Raw genomic sequence first — 16,357 nt, forward strand, 5'->3', positions numbered from 1 at the left:
AATTTTCGTCTCCCTTCACTATCTGAATAATTTCTTTTATCTCATCATAAATTTCTTCAATCTCTTTGTCGTCTGCAGAGCTAGCTGCCATATAAACTTGTACTACTGTGGTAGGCATGGGCTTTGTGTCTATCTTGGCTACAATAATGTATTCACTAAGCTGTTCGTAGTAGCTTACCCATGCTTCTATTTTTTATTCATTACTAAACCTACTCCTGCATTACCCCCATTTGATTTTGTATTTATAACTCTGTATTTGCCTGACCAGAAATCTTGTTCCTCCTGCCACCAAACTTCACTAATTTCCACCTATATTCCTCACTTAACACTTGTTCTTGAAATTTTGTGATTAGATAGGATAGCTGGTGCCTATGTTCAGGTGTTGACCAGTCCAGGTTTCCCAGTATTTATAAGAAACACTCCCAGAGGCCAAACAAACTAGTCAACATTCATGCTTCCCTTTTTGTACATGTAAATATAATGCATCTTTGTTTGGTTGTTTATGAGTAAGTGTCTACCAACACATACAAAACACAAAGCTTTTCATTCGAATGGCAGTACACTGCACAGTTTTACTTGTTCAACAAGTTTAGCTATAGATTACACTTCAATGCCAACCAAGATTTTCAAAAGCATTTTTGCTTATGCCAGCACTAGCACTCAATTATACATTGTTCAATCAGATGTTAAATGTTGATTCACAAACTATTTGTCATACAAAAAGGAAGAAGATTTTTGAACGGTAGATAAGATATACAGTAGGGGCAGTCATGTGGAAACAGACCCAATATACTGAATTTAAAATAATAACTTCTAAAATAGAGGAAATTTTTTACTGCATTTGGTCCTTCAAAATAAAGTTAATTTATGAACTACAAGATACATGACATTAAAAAAATTCACAAAAATATTGTTTGAAGTGTTCCACAAATTCAAAACAAGTGATGACATTACTAAAATGTGTTGTGCTGCTGTAGGTCAAAATAAAAAAAAATGTATATTGTTCACTGGTTTTAAGAAACTACTTATATCTATCAATGTCCAAACTACTAAGATTAATATCAACGTACACAACTACTATGAGGAGAAAGATATTTAAAATATACTTACTGGCGATCTATGTCAAAAATTTCGTATTGTCCCACATATGATCTTGGAAGCTGTGGTGAAAAAGAGAGCAATAAACAATTAAAATCAAACAATGTCGATGACAGCACAAAGCATACACTGTGAATAAAAATAGCAGCTTCATTTCAATGTAAAAGGATGTGTGATCAGCTTTGCACCCTCAGCTAAGTCGTCTTTGTGGTTAAGTGATTCTTTTACTGGAAAGCCTGCAAGGATCATTATGAACAAGAAAATGTCAGTGAATGAAATGAAAATGTGCAATAGAGGTAATGGTGCAAGATGACTACTCTGAGGTGATCTATTGAAGGAAAATGAGGTACATATGGAAAAAGAGAGGTTAGTTCAATATAAGCCTATGGAAGTATGGATGGAAGGAGTGAATAAAGCAGAGGAAACTGTAAGGGGTCACTCCAAACGTTTTGAAGAAGTAATGCACTTTAATCCATTCATCCTGGTGTGTTTTATCCTGCTGGTAGTGATATGTCTCCAATTACCCGGAGAATCACCCACACTTCTGTTTTTGTGAATAGGATATTATTACGAAGTAGCACCCCTCTGCCCCCCCCTCCCCCCGCCTCGCAAAGGATTTGGGAAACAGTTTCATAAAGGTTTGAAATTATGCATAAAGTTTTTGCAATTCACTAAGTGGTCTCATTCTTAAGTACTGGCTGAGTAAAGTTTGGGAATTAGTGCACTGTGAGCTATGCTTCTTTTTCTCACCTACCCCCACCCCATTGGTAGAAAGGTGTTTCTTATCTCCACAGAGATTCTTTCTAAGTAATAAGTTATATGTTACTATGTTTGGTTGAAATTAGTTCAGTGGTTGAACAGGAGATGTGCCACATACATACATATATATATATTTTTATAGCTAGTTGAGAAACCCGGCATTGCCTGGTCATTTATTTATCCCCCTCTCTCTGTCTACTTCCTCCATCACTCAGTCTCTGTCAATCCCCTCCTGCCCTTCTCTCCATCCATATCCATTCCTCCTGTCCCCTTTCTCTGTCAATCTGCTCCTCCCCCTCTGTCCACCTGCTGCTTACCTCTGTGTCCATCACCTCATCCCCCTCTTGTTCCATCTCCTCCTCCCCTCTCTTTGTCCATCTCCGCCGCTCCCTCTCTATGTCCATCTCCTCTTCCCAGTCTCTCTATCTGTATTCCCTTCCACACTGCCCCTCTTCATCTCCTTCCCTTTTCTTTCTTTGCCCATCTCTTCCTCACCCCTTTCTCTGTCATTTACCTCCTCCACCTCTGTCTGGTCATCTCATCTTCTCCCATCTCTCTGCCTGTCTCTTCATCTCCCTCTTCTGTCCATATCCTGCTCCTTTTATTTATGCCTATCTCCTCCTTCCCCTGTTTCTCCACCTCCTCATACTCCCTTCTCTTTCATGTCATCACACTCATCTGAATAGCAGCCTGGTTGTTCTTACCCATACAGTATTTCTTTCCAGACTGTAACTAATATGTGTACCACCAAATTTGACAGAAATAGTTTTGGCAGTATAGGATGAGCTTTCTACCTGCAGCTTTGCAAATATGTTCCACACATATGTAACATATTTCATGCTTATTTGTACACATATTTCACCTGCATGTTTAGTGAATTTCGCAGTGCAGTTTCATTTCTATGCAGCTTAATGTTCATGACATTCTGTTTCTGGAGCTATGCACTGTACAATGATATACTTTTGCAGGTGCATTCAGTGGTATATTTGCCTATTATTCTGTGAAATGTGTTGTGAAAGGAGTTAGTAGTAAAGAAGTAATAAATTAGAATGTCATGCATGATGCACAGTTTCTCAGGCATGTCAGTGTTTATGATTTCATATCTCCTGAACTATGTGCCATAGAATGATATACTTTTATAAGTACACTCAGTGTGTGGTGAAGTAAACTGGGATCTTTTTATTTCCTCTCTTGTTTGCTGTCAGCCTCCTTAAATTAATTTTATTTTCATTTTTGCCTAATTACCATTAACAAACATGAGTATAATCTGCATTTCCGTAAAAGAGAAAGGCTGGTCTTAAGGAATATACCACCAGATCTAAGTTTGTTCTTAGTTTTGTGTGTGTCATTAATTTTCTAATTTATTTTGACCATTCTCAGTTAATATATTTTATCAGATGATTAAATCAGCAATTGTTTCATGACTTAGATTATATTGTTGACTTATAAAGAAATATAAATTGTGTACTAATTATAAACATTTGAAAAAAGAACTACTAGGATTCTTTAAATATTTATTTGGCTCTATTCAAAAACATGTCCACCGCCGGTAGTTGAGTGGTCATCGCAACAGAACGTCAATCCTAAGGGCTCGGGTTTGATTCCCGGCTGGTTTGGAGACTTTCTCCACTCAGGGACAGGGTGTTGTGTTGTCCCATTCATCATCATTTCATCGCCATCAATGCACAAATCACCAAAGTGGCATGAAATCGAAAGACTTGCACCCGGCGAACTGTATACCTTATGGGAGGCCCTAGTCACACATTTACATTTTTTTAAATTCACAAAACATGTTAGCAAAGCCAGCCCTTATTTAATTCTGAAATAATTACCAGATTTGTCAAAAGCATTGTCCGCATAACTATATCTGTTAATTTCATTATTTAAACAAATAATTCAGCCTAAGCTTTGTGGTATAAGAAACTGTTAGAAAGAAGGCATTTTTCACTGTTAACTGAATAAGTTATATTTTAATTGTTATTTCTGTAACTTAAACACCAAACATTGCATAGTTTCAGTGTCGGTTATTGTGAGGATATATAAAGGCTCGATTTTTTATCCAAAGATAGTCAGTCCACGGCTCAGTTAGAGTAATGTGTCAACTGAACATTGGAATTAGTGTAACATAAATAGACCATGGGTTAAAACAATGACACTGTCTGTTCAACTTATTTCAGAAATAGTGAACTGTGTGGTTAGGTATTTACTGCTCATAGATGTTCAACAGTAAACTATTGTAGCAGTATGCTGATGTTTGCCTGCAAACTATTAATGAGACTTATCAAAAATTACCCAATTGTGAACTGGCCATATAACTGTGTAACATTGTGGGGTTGTGAACAGTGAAAGTAAAGAACTGTCAAAAGTAAGTCATTTAAGAAAAGACATGTGGATAGCTTCCAGTTTTGCCTCCGAGTCAAACTGATACAGTCACATATAGTAAGCAGCTATAATGTCATTATCCATGACCTGATGGAATTAAACGCCCAAGCTCCTGTTTACAGAATTATAACATTAAGCACATTTTTACTTTGTTTAATAGTGTAGTATCCATCCACCTAACATTAGAACTTTCACATTCACTCCTTCACTTTAGTCATAATTGTGGAAAGTCAAAAATCTTTAAAAAGAATGTAGTCATATGCCATAAAAAGGAACAGCATTATAATACCCTTGTCACTTCATCACAAATGTGCTACAGTGCCCTTCCTTTTCATAGCTTGCAAATATATATATTTTTTAAAGAATTTAGACTTTTAATAATTTCATATACCTTTTATATATTATTTAGGCAGGTAATATAATTCAAGTTTTATACTACATTAAAATTTATTATAAACAAAGATCTCTTTAAATTAAAGTAACTTCCAAATTATTGTACAATAAGTTGCTCTTAATCAGGTCCAATCAGCCATACAATACTGATTGACTGCTATATCAGCAGTACAAGGAGAAGGTAGATTGCTGCTCACCATAAAGATGGCTCATTGAGTTGCAGATACACACAAGGAAAAGACAGTTACACATTAGCTTTCAGCATCCAGGCTGTTGGAGATGGTGGTCATGTGTGCATGAGGTGTGCTTGCTTGTGTGAATAAATGAGTGTGTGTTTCCTTTTCTGAAGGAGGCATTGGCTGAAAGCTAATATATAACCATCCTTTTGTTGTGCTTGTCTACAACTCATTGAGACATCTTTATAGTGAGTAGTAATCTATCTTTTCCTTGTTGTTGTTGTGGTCTTCAGTCCTGAGACTGGTTTGTTGCAGCTCTCCATGCTACTCTATCCTGTGCAAGCCTCTTCATCTCCCAGTACCTACTGCAACACACATCCTTCTGAATCTGCTTAGTGAATTCATCTCTTGGTCTCCCTCTATGATTTTTACCCTCCACGCTGCCCTCCAATACTAAATTGGTGATCCCTTGATGCCTCAGAACATGTAATACCAACCGATCCCTTCTTCTAGTCAGGTTGTGCCACAAATTTCTCTTCTCCCCAATCCTATTCAATACTTCCTCATTAGTTATGTGATCTACCCATCTAATCTTCTGCACTCTTCTGTAGCAACACATTTCAAAAGCTTCTATTCTCTTCTTGTCCAAACTATTTATCGTCCACGTTTCACTTCCATACATGGCTACACTCCATACAAATACTTTCAGAAATGACTTCCTGACACTTAAATCTATACTCAATGTTAACAAATTGCTCTTCTTCAGAAACGCTTTCCTTGCCATTGCCAGTCTATACTTTATATCCTTTCTACTTTGACCATCATCAGTTATTTTGATCCCCAAATAGCAAAATTCCTTTACTACTTTAAGTGTCTCATTTCCTAATCTAATTCCCTCAGAATCACAAGACTTAATTCAACTACATTCCATTATCCTCATTTTGCTTATGTTGATGTTCATCTTATACCCGTACTTTCAAGACACTATCCATTCCATTCAAATGCTCTTCCAAGTCCTTTGCTGTCTCTGACAGAATTACAATGTCATCGGCGAACCTCAAAGTTTTTATTTCTTCTCCATGGATTTTAATAACTACTCCAAATTTTTTGTTTGTTTCCTTCACTGCTTGCTCAAAATACAGATTGAATAACCTCGAGGAGAGACTACAACCCTGTCTCACTCCCTTCCCAACCACTGCTTCCATTTCATGTGCCTTGACTCTTATAACTGCCATGTGGTTTCTGTAGAAATTGTAAATAGCCTTTCGCTCCCTGTATTTTACCCCTGCCACCTTCAGAATATGAAAGAGTGTATTCCAGTCAACATTGTCCAAAGCTTTCTCTAAGTCTACAAATGCTAGAAACGTAGGTTTGCCTTTCCTTAATCTAGCTTCTAAGATAAGTCATAGGGTCAGTTTTGCCTCACGTGCCCCAACATTTCTACAGCATCCAAACTGATCTTCCCCGAGGTCGGCTTCTACTACTTTTTCCATTCGTCTGTACAGAATCCACATTAGTATTTTGCAGCCGATGGTTGGGTAATTTTCACATTTGTCAACACCTGCTTTCTTTGGGATTGGAATTATTATATTCTTCTTGAAGTCTGAGGGTATTTCATCTGTCTCATACATCTTTCTCACCAGATGGTAGAGTTTTGTCAGGACTGGCTCTCCCAAGGCTGTCAGTAGTTCTAATGGAATGTTGTCTACTCCCGGGGCCTCGTTTCGACTCAGGTCTTTCAGTGCTCTGTCAAACTCTTCATGCAGTCTCATACCTCCCATTTCATCTTCATCTACATCCTCTTCCATTTCCATAATATTGCCCTCAAGTACATCGCCCTTGTATAGACCCTCTATATACTCCTTCCACCTTTCTGCTTTCCCTTCTTTGCTTAGAACTGGGTTTCCATCTGAGCTCTTGATGTTCATACAAGTGGTTCTCTTATCTCCAAAGGTCTCTTTAATTTTCCTGTAGGCAGTATCTATCTTACCCCTAGTGAGATAAGCCTTTCATCCTTATATTTGTCCTCTAGCCATCCCTGCTTAGCCATTTTGCATTTCCTGTCAATCTCATTTTTGAGACGTTTTTATTCCTTTTTGCCTGCTTCATTTACTGCATTTTTATATTTTCTCCTTTCATCAATTAAATTCAGTATTTCTTCTGTCACCCAAGGATTTCTACTAGCCCTCATCTTTTTACCTACTTGATCCTCTGCTGCCTTCACTACTTCATCCCTCAAAAACTACCTATTCTTCTTCTACTGTATTTCTTTCCCCCATTCCTGTCAATTGTTCCCTTATGCTCTCCCTGAAACTCTGTACAACCTCTGGTTTAGTCAGTTTATCCAGGTTCCATCTCCTTAAATTCCCACCTTTTTGCAGTTTCTTCAGTTTTAATCTACAGGTCATAACCAATAGATTGTGGTCAGAATCCACATCTGCTCCTGGAAATGTCTTACAATTTAAAACTTGGTTCCTAAATCTCTGTCTTACCATTATATAATCTATATGAAACCTTTTAGTATCTCCAGGCTTCTCCCATGTATACAACCTTCTTTCATGATTCTTGAGCCAAGTGTTAGCTATGATTAATTTGTGCTCTGTGCAAAATTCTACCAGGCGGCTGGCTTCCTCTTTCATTTCTTAGCCCCAATCCATATTCACTTTTCCTACTGCCAAATTCCAGTCACCCATGACTATTAAATTTTCGTCTCTCTTCACAACCTGAATAATTTCTTTTATTTCATCATACATTTCTTCAATTTCTGCAGAGCTAGTTGGCATATAAACTTGTACTACTGTAGTAGCTATGAGCTTCGTATCTGTCTTGGTCACAATGATGCGTTCACTATGCTGTTTGTAGTAGCTTACTCGCATTCCTATTTTCCTATTCGTTATTAAACCAACTCCTGCATTACCCCTATTTGATTTTGCGTTTATAACCCGGTAGTCACCTGACCGGAAGTCTTGTTCCTCCTTCCACCGAACTTCACTAATTCCCACTATATCTAACTTTTCCTTGTGTTGTTGATATTCTAATGTGTAGTTTCCATTGTTTCATTTTGGCTGCCCAATACGTCATTCTCCAACTACACTCCTGGAAATTGAAATAAGAACACCGTGAATTCATTGTCCCAGGAAGGGGAAACTTTATTGACACATTCCTGGGGTCAGATACATCACATGATCACACTGACAGAACCACAGGCACATAGACACAGGCAACAGAGCATGCACAATGTCGGCACTAGTACAGTGTATATCCACCTTTCGCAGCAATGCAGGCTACTATTCTCCCATGGAGACGATCGTAGAGATGCTGGATGTAGTCCTGTGAAACGGCTTGCCATGCCATTTCCACCTGGCGCCTCAGTTGGACCAGCGTTTGTGCTGGACGTGCAGACCGCGTGAGACGATTCTTCATCCAGTCCCAAACATGCTCAATGGGGGCAGATCCGGAGATCTTGCTGGCCAGGGTAGTTGACTTACACCTTCTAGAGCACGTTGGGTGGCACGGGATACATGCGGAAGTGCATTGTCCTGTTGGAACAGCAAGTTCCCTAGCCGGTCTAGGAATGGTAGAACGATGGGTTCGATGACAGTTTGGATGTACCGTGCACTATTCAGTGTCCCCTCAACGATCACTAGAGGTGTACGACCAGTGTAGGAGATCGCTGCCCACACCATGACGCCGGGTGTTGGCCCTGTGTGCCTCGGTCGTATGCAGTCCTGATTGTAGCGCTCACCTGCACAGCGCCAAACACGCAGACGACCATCATTGGCACCAAGGCAGAAGCGACTCTCATCGCTGAAGACGACACGTCTCCATTTGTCCCTCCATTCACGCCTGTCGCGACACCACTGGAGGCGGGCTACACGATGTTGGGGCATGAGCGGAAGACGGCCTAACGGTGTGTGGGACCGTAGCCCAGCTTCATGGAGACGGTTGCGAATGGTCCTCGCCGATACCCCAGGAGCAACAGTGTCCCTAATTTGCTGGGAAGTGGCGGTGCGGTCCCCTACAGCACTGCGTAGGATCCTACGGTCTTGGCATGCATCCGTGCGTCGCTGCGGTCCGGTCCCAGGTCGACGGGCACGTGCACCTTCCGCCGACCACTGGCGGCAACATCGATGTACTGTGGAGACCTCACGCCCCACGTGTTGAGCAATTCGCCGGTACGTCCACCCGGCCTCCCGCATTCCCACTATATGCCCTCGCTCAAAGTCCGTCAACTGCACGTACGGTTCACGTCCACGCTGACGCGGCATGCTACCAGTGTTAAAGACTGCGATGGAGCTCCGTATGCCACGGCAAACTGGCTGACACTGACGGCGGCGGTGCACAAATGCTGCGCAGCTAGCGCCATTCGACGGCCAATACCGCGGTTCCTGGTGTGTCTGCTGTGCCGTGCGTGTGATCATTGCTTGTACAGCCCTCTCGCAGTGTCCGGAGCAAGTATGGTGGGTCTGACACACCAGTGTCAATGTGTTCTTTTTTCCATTTCCAGGAGTGTATTTTCCTATTTTCCTTTCCAGACAATGGAGCCACTATTTATCACTTAAGTGTCTCATCGATTGGTCACATGAAGCTGAGTGCACCTTGTTCCAGCCTTCACACCAAGATAAATCTATGGTATTACCAAGAACTGAAGTCAGGTCCTTCATTTAACAGTATGGCATGCAGACAGGTCAGCTATGGAGGTGGACTCTAAATTACTGTGTATTAAGTAAGACCAATAACCTCACCCCCTTGATTATAAAAGATCAAACCCCCACACATAATATAGCTTCAAAAATCTAATTACAAATGAATTAATGATTATGACATCTTGTCTCTTAAACTATGTGTCATACAATGATATTATTTTGTAGGTGCATTCAGTGATCTCTACCTCTGCACCTACTTTTCGCAGGATGGTTTGCATTTATACTCTGCAGAGGGTACATCCTAATATAGCTGTAATCAGGGCTTTTTCCCATTCGATTGAGATACAGAGCACAGGAAGAATAATTGCTTAAATGTCTCTGTGCTTGCTGTAATTAGTTTAATCTTGTCTTTGGAACCCCTAAGGGAACATCACATAGGGGATTATAATATATTCCTAGATTCATCACGTAAAGTTGGTTCTAGAAACTTTGTAAGTAGGTTTTCACAGGATGGTTTGAATCTATCTTCAAGTGAATGCCAATTCAATTCCTTCAGCATCTTCATTACACTCTCCCACGGATAGAATGAGCCTATGACCATTTGTACTGCCCTTCACATCCGTTCAATATTCACTGGCAATCCTATTTGGTACAGGTCCCATACACTTCAACAATCTTTTATGATGGGTCACACAATTCTCCTTTGTAGACACGTTGCACTTCCATAGTAATCTACCAATGAACCACCATCTGCCATATGCTTTGCAGCATGCCTGATGCTGAAGTTTTACTGCATGAACAGAGAAAATATAGTAGGTGACAAACCTTTTTTGTTTAATTATTTTATGAGGGGTGTTAGCAAGAGAAAGTTTTGGAAAAGTTTGAAATTATGTGTAAAATCTGTTAGAAGTTGCTGAGCTCTCTTATTCTCATATGCTGGATGAATCTAGATGGGTAATTTGCATGTGCCATGAGTTATGGTGCCACAAGATATGTACATAATTCCTAACTTATTTTGTTAAACCATTAATGTAAGAACATATCTCTGAATTTGTACATTACAGCAGCACTTTAAAATTTTAAATTCAGTCAACAATTATATGAAATAATAGAAAATCAAATTTTTGTTGCCCCTGGAAGTATTTAGACATGCATCCTCTACTGGGATCAGGAGACCATTTTAGCCATTTAGCAATATAGATAAAACACATTTCTATAATCAGGCAACTTTCTACTTCAAATTAGTGCCACACATAAAGAGCATTCAGAAATGGGTAAATGAAAAATATAGATAAAACACATTTCTATAGTCAGGCAACTTTCTACTTCAAATTAGTGCCAGACATAAAGAGCATTCAGAAATGGGTAAATGAAAAATAGTATTATGGCAGAGATCATAAGGCATGCAGTCTCCCTGAATCAGAAAAAGGAAGATAAAGTGAGGATCACTGATTTGTGAAAATACAAATAAAAAATATTGTTTGGCTAACTTTTGCTTCATTAAAATGGCCAAGTGAACAATACAAAGAAACTGTTTCAACTTAGCATAGATATTGGAAAAGGTTGAAGACTATGGTGTTGATTTTCAAGGTGGACTCATCGAAGGAGGAATCAACGTTAGCAGCCAAGTACCAAATGATACTCCTGGACAGATTCATCAAACAGCTGTTGAAAAAGTTCAAGTAAATGACAAATCACAGCCATGGGACAACTATCCAATACAAACATGATATGAAAAACAGAGCAATCATACAAATACAGGATAGTTTTTAATTTACAAAATAAATAGAGAAATCTTGCTAAAATTATGTAAAACAACATGAAATAGGCAGGAAAGCCACCAATTTACATGTATCTTCTAATGGTTCCTGTGAATGTCCAAACTGGGAAGCATGATGGATCTGTTTGTATAGCTGTGCTATTTACAAAATTAATAGAAAAATCTTACTAAAATTATGTAAAACAACATGAAATAGGCAGGAAAGCCACCAATTTACATGTATCTTCTAATGGTTCCTGTGAATGTCCAAACTGGGAAGCATGATGGATCTGTTTGTATAGCTGTGCTGCTTGAACACAACTTTAAGATGATCTAGTTCTTGTGTCAAGCTTTCTGCATTGAAATGGCGTAAGCTCATCTTGCCAAAGTCCACAGCATCCTTGTGCATTGAAACAATGGATGACAGCTCAATGCATGCAAGTAGTAGTATGTGTACATCGGCTTCCGATAAACACCGTGTCCCAGTGTCCCAAGATCCTTTCTGTAAATAAGACATCTAGAAACAGAAGCTTGTCATTCCTTTCAACCTCCATCATGAACGTGATTTTGAGATGACAGCAATTAAAATGATATAGGAAATCTGAGAAGAATATTATCAGCATATATAGCTAGACATTGAGTGGAAAGTCAAACGTTAGATATTATAAGATATTATGCAGAGTCCTCCTTTGGAGGTAGAAAAATACACACACATACATATATGCACAGTTCATATGCAAACATGGTTACTATCACCTCTGGGCAGTAAAGTTTGACTGCTCCACATTGAGACTAAGTAAAATTACACTTGTCTCAGTGTATACATGGTAGTAACTAAAAAAAAGTGTGTGGTGTGTATTTATTCTTTGACTTGATCTGCATAAGAGATTTTGAAACATCTTTCTGAAGTGTATATTAAAATACAGGTCATTAGAAAGAAAGCACCAGCTTAGACAGTGAGTGGCAGAGACAGATATTGTCCATGCCCTTTCTAAGATACCATTATGGCATTTGTATGACTATTGTTAAAGGATACCATGAACATGAGTTCAAATAGAAGTTCAGCATCTTAACAATGCACTTCCTTACAAAGAACTGACTCATTTTCAAACTTTTCAGAGTGACCATTTGATAAGAGGAATAAACAAAAATAAACTGGGACACAAAATATCAATATAAATTTGATGGAGGGTAAAGACTAAAACTTTTGATAAAGTCAGGTGTTAATAATTGATAACAAAGATAAAACTGACAGTAGTATAGAAGAAATAAAGCTACACATATATTGTTAAATAACTTACACTACAATCGGCTTACACTACAAGTATTATAATCATATGTATTATGTAGCGGAGATGCTGAATCGTGATAGGCACAACGAAAAGATTCACACAATTACAGCTTTCAGCCATTAAGGCCTTTGTCAGCAATAGACACACATACACATATGCGCGCACACACACTCATGCATACGCAATTTTCCCACACGTCTGCAGTCTCAGAGAACTGAAACCCCACTGTGAGCAGCTGCTCCAGTGCATGATGGGAGTAACGACTGGGTGGAGGCAAGGAGGAGGCTGGCGTGGGGGGGGGGGGGGGGGGGGAGAGATAGTATGGTGGGAGTGATGAGCAGTGAAGTGTTGCAGTTTAGACAGAGAGCAGGAGAGAAGATGCAGAGGGGGAAGGGGTTAAGTAGCGGTAAGGAGAGAAATAAAAAGAAATTAAAAGACTGGGTCGGCCAGTGAAATGATGGCTGTGTAGTGCTGGAATGGGAACAGGGAGGGGACTGGATGGGCGAGGTCAGTGACTAATGAAGGTTAAGGCCAGGAGGGTTGCAGGGACATAGGATGTATTGCAGGGAAAGTTCCCACCTGCACAATCCAGAAAAGCTCAGTCACTGAGATGAGGGATATCATGTTTGGCAGCGTGTTAAGCAACAGGGTGGTCCACTTGTTTTCTGGCCACAGTTTGTCGCTGGCCATTCATGCAGAAAGATAGCTTGTTGGTTGTCATGCCTACATAGAATGCAGCACAGTGGTTGCAGCGTAGCTTGTTAATCACATGATGGGTTTCACAGGTAGCCCTGCCTTTGATGGGATCGGTGATGTTAGTAACCGTACTGGAGTAGGTGGTGGTAGGAGGATGTATGGGACAGATCTTGCATCCAGGCCTATTACAGGGGTATGAGCCATGAGGTAAGGGATTGGGAGCAGGGGTTGTGTAAGGATGGACGAGTACATTGTGTAGGTTCGGTGGACAGCAGAATACTATGGTAGGAGGGGTGGGAAGGATAGTGGGCAGAACATTTTTCATTTCAGGGCACAATGAGAGGTAATCAAAACCCCTGGCAGAGAATGTAATTCAGTTGCTCCAGTCCCAGATGGTTCTGAGTTATGAGGGGAATGCTCCTCTGTGGCCCGACTGTGGGACTTTGGGAGGTGGTGGGAGACTGGACAGATAAGGCACGGGAGATTTGTTTTTGTACAAGGACAGGAGGATAATTATGGTCAGTGAATGCTTCAGTGAGACCCTCGGTATATTTTGAGAGGGACTGCTCGTCACTGCAGATGCAACGACCCCGGGTGGCTAGGCTGTACAGAAGGGACTTCTTGGTACGGAATGGGAGGCAGCTGTTGAAGTGGAGGTGTTGCTGGTGGTTAGTAGGTTTGATATGGACAGTACTGGTGTAGCCATTTCAGAGGTGGAGGTCAGTATCTAGGAAGGTGGCTTGTTGGGTTGAATAGGACCAGGTGAAGCAAATGGGGGAGAAGTTGTTGAGGTTCTGGAGGAATTTGAATAAGGTGTCCTCACCTTCAATCCAGATAGCAAAAATGTCATCAATGAATCTGAACCAGGTGAGGGGTTTAGGATTCTGGGTTTGTAGGAAGGATTCCTCTAGATGGCCCATGAATAGGTTAGCATAGGATGGTACCATACGCTTGCCCATTGCCATTGCCCATTGCCATATTGCGGATTTGTTTGTAGGTAATGCCTTCAAAGGAGAAGTAATTGTGGGTGAAGATACATTTGGTCATGGAGACTAGGAAGAAGGTTGTTGGTTTAGAATCCCTAGGGTGTTTGGAAAGGTAGTGTTCAATAGCAGTAAGGCCACGGGCATTAGGAATGTTAGTGTACAGGGAGGTGGCATCAACAGTGATGAGCAGGGCACCGTGTGGTAAAGGGACAGGAACTGTGGAGAGTCGATCGAGGAGATAGTTGGTATCTTTTATATAGGAGGATAGGTTCTGGGTAATAGATTGAAGGTGTTGGTTTATGAGAGCAGAGATTCTCTCAGTGGGGGCACAGTAACTGGCCACAATGTGGTATCCTGGGTGGTTGGGCTTATTGACTTTAGGAAGCATATAGAAGGTGTGAGTGCGGGGAGACGTAGGGGTAAGTATAGAGATGGGCTCTGGGGAGAGGTTCTGGGATGGGCCTAAGGATTTGAGAAGTGACTGGAGATCCTGCTGGGTTACTGGAATGGGATCACTGTGGCATGGTTTGTAGGTGGAAGTATCTGACAGCTGACGGAGCCCTTTTGCCACGTAATCCTTGCAGTTCAAAACAACGGTGGTGGAGCCTTTGTCTGCAGGTAGGATTATAATGTCGGGATCAGTTTTTAGATGGTGGTCTGTGGTTCTTTCTGTGGATGTAAGGTTAGTTTGCATGTTGAGTTATTTGGGGAATGATGGTAGGCAAGGTTCGAGGTTAAGAAATTTTGGATAGTTAACGGGGGGGGGAATTTGGAGGCAGTGGGGGGGGGGGGGGGGAGGATCACAGCTGGATGGAGGAGTGAACTGAGGTTAGGCAAGGTTCAGTATTGGTCTTTGGTTGAGTCTGATTGGTCGGGTTGATGATGAAAAAGTGTTTCCACTGTAGTTACCAGGAGAAGGAGAGAAGGTCTTTAAACTATTCTAGCATGGTTGAATTTGGGAGTGGGGCAAAAGGCGAGGCCTTTGTAGAGGACAGATATTTCTGTGGGTTTAAGACTTCTGGAGGAAAGGTTCATAACTGTGTTGCAGGTCTGTTTAGGTTCTGGGATCTGTGAGGTGGTGAGAGGGAGTTTTGGAGGGTGGGGTAAGTGTAGTAGGTCTTCGAGACAGGGTCTGTCAGTTATGAGGGGGCGTGGGGGAGTTTTGGAGGTTGTTGCAGAAGTGGTGGGCAGTGGAACTCCAAGATGGGAGTAGGGAGTGAGCAGGATCGAGAGCTTTTTGAGGTGGCATTTTGCATGTTGCTCAAGTTCCTGTAGGGCAAGAGTTTCAATGTGTGTTATGTGTTACAGGAATTTGGGATTACATAGCAGGAGAATTTTGCGGATGGAGAGAAGGTACTGCAAGGAGGATTGGGCTTGGTTGATGTGGTTTTGCAGGACTATGTTGGTGAGGGCTACGGACTGGAGGTATCTGAACAGGTGGAGGTCACTGTGGAAGGAGGGTTGGCAACCAGAGATAGGTAATTTGATGGTAAGGCCATTAGAGAGCGTTTCATGAGCCAAGCAACAACGCAGGAACAATATGTGGAACTGGTATCTGGCTACGGATAAGGAAACTTTCCTGTATTGACGCACACTGAAGGAGCAAGGATCCATGGTGGTGCAAAAAATGCGAAAAATTACATAAAAAAGTAGAATTACGTCTGAAAAAATACGCAAAAATACTCCCAAATACGTGTGAAAAGGATGAAATGGATGCACATGTGGAAAAAAACGTGATGAAATCTGGGGAAGACGATGATAGTGGAAGGCGAAAAGACACTAAAGTTGGAGAGAAGCCACAAGGGTCAAAGTAAAGAATAACTAATCATTAATAAATATATGTATATTACTATGGGTAGCAGGTTTGAGGGCAGATAAGCGTAAAGAAGGGGAATGGCAGATGTAACTGGATGAGGTAGATTTAGTGGGTGCAAACAGGAATAGAAAGGAGAAAGTGTGGGAGGTGGAGAGGGGTTCATAGTTAGAGATGTAAGATTGTGTGTCGCTAGAAAAGTGTGGGAGGTAACATGCAAAAATATGGGAACTGACACAGGGAGCATGATCAGTTTGGAGGTTCAGTCATTAGAGTGCTTTACTGCTAAAGGTTTGAGTACTGGTCCAGTGCAGAGTTTTAATCTGTGATGAAGTTTCAAATGTGATTAATCAACTG

General features: G+C 40.9%; 1 protein-coding gene across 1 annotated transcript in view; it reads right to left on the minus strand.

The window, feature by feature from the left end:
- LOC126272123 (venom dipeptidyl peptidase 4-like) overlaps positions 1–16,357 on the minus strand; it is a 298,015-nt gene that overhangs the window by 86,498 nt on the left and 195,160 nt on the right. Inside the window, exon 5 of the mRNA XM_049974723.1 lies at positions 1,111–1,160. Within this exon, the coding sequence (XP_049830680.1) occupies positions 1,111–1,160 (50 nt within the window). The remainder of the gene's footprint in view (positions 1–1,110; positions 1,161–16,357) is intronic.

The sequence above is a fragment of the Schistocerca gregaria genome, chromosome 5 (genome assembly GCF_023897955.1).
Source record: "Schistocerca gregaria isolate iqSchGreg1 chromosome 5, iqSchGreg1.2, whole genome shotgun sequence".
In the NCBI taxonomy this organism is placed as follows: Eukaryota; Metazoa; Arthropoda; class Insecta; order Orthoptera; family Acrididae; genus Schistocerca; species Schistocerca gregaria.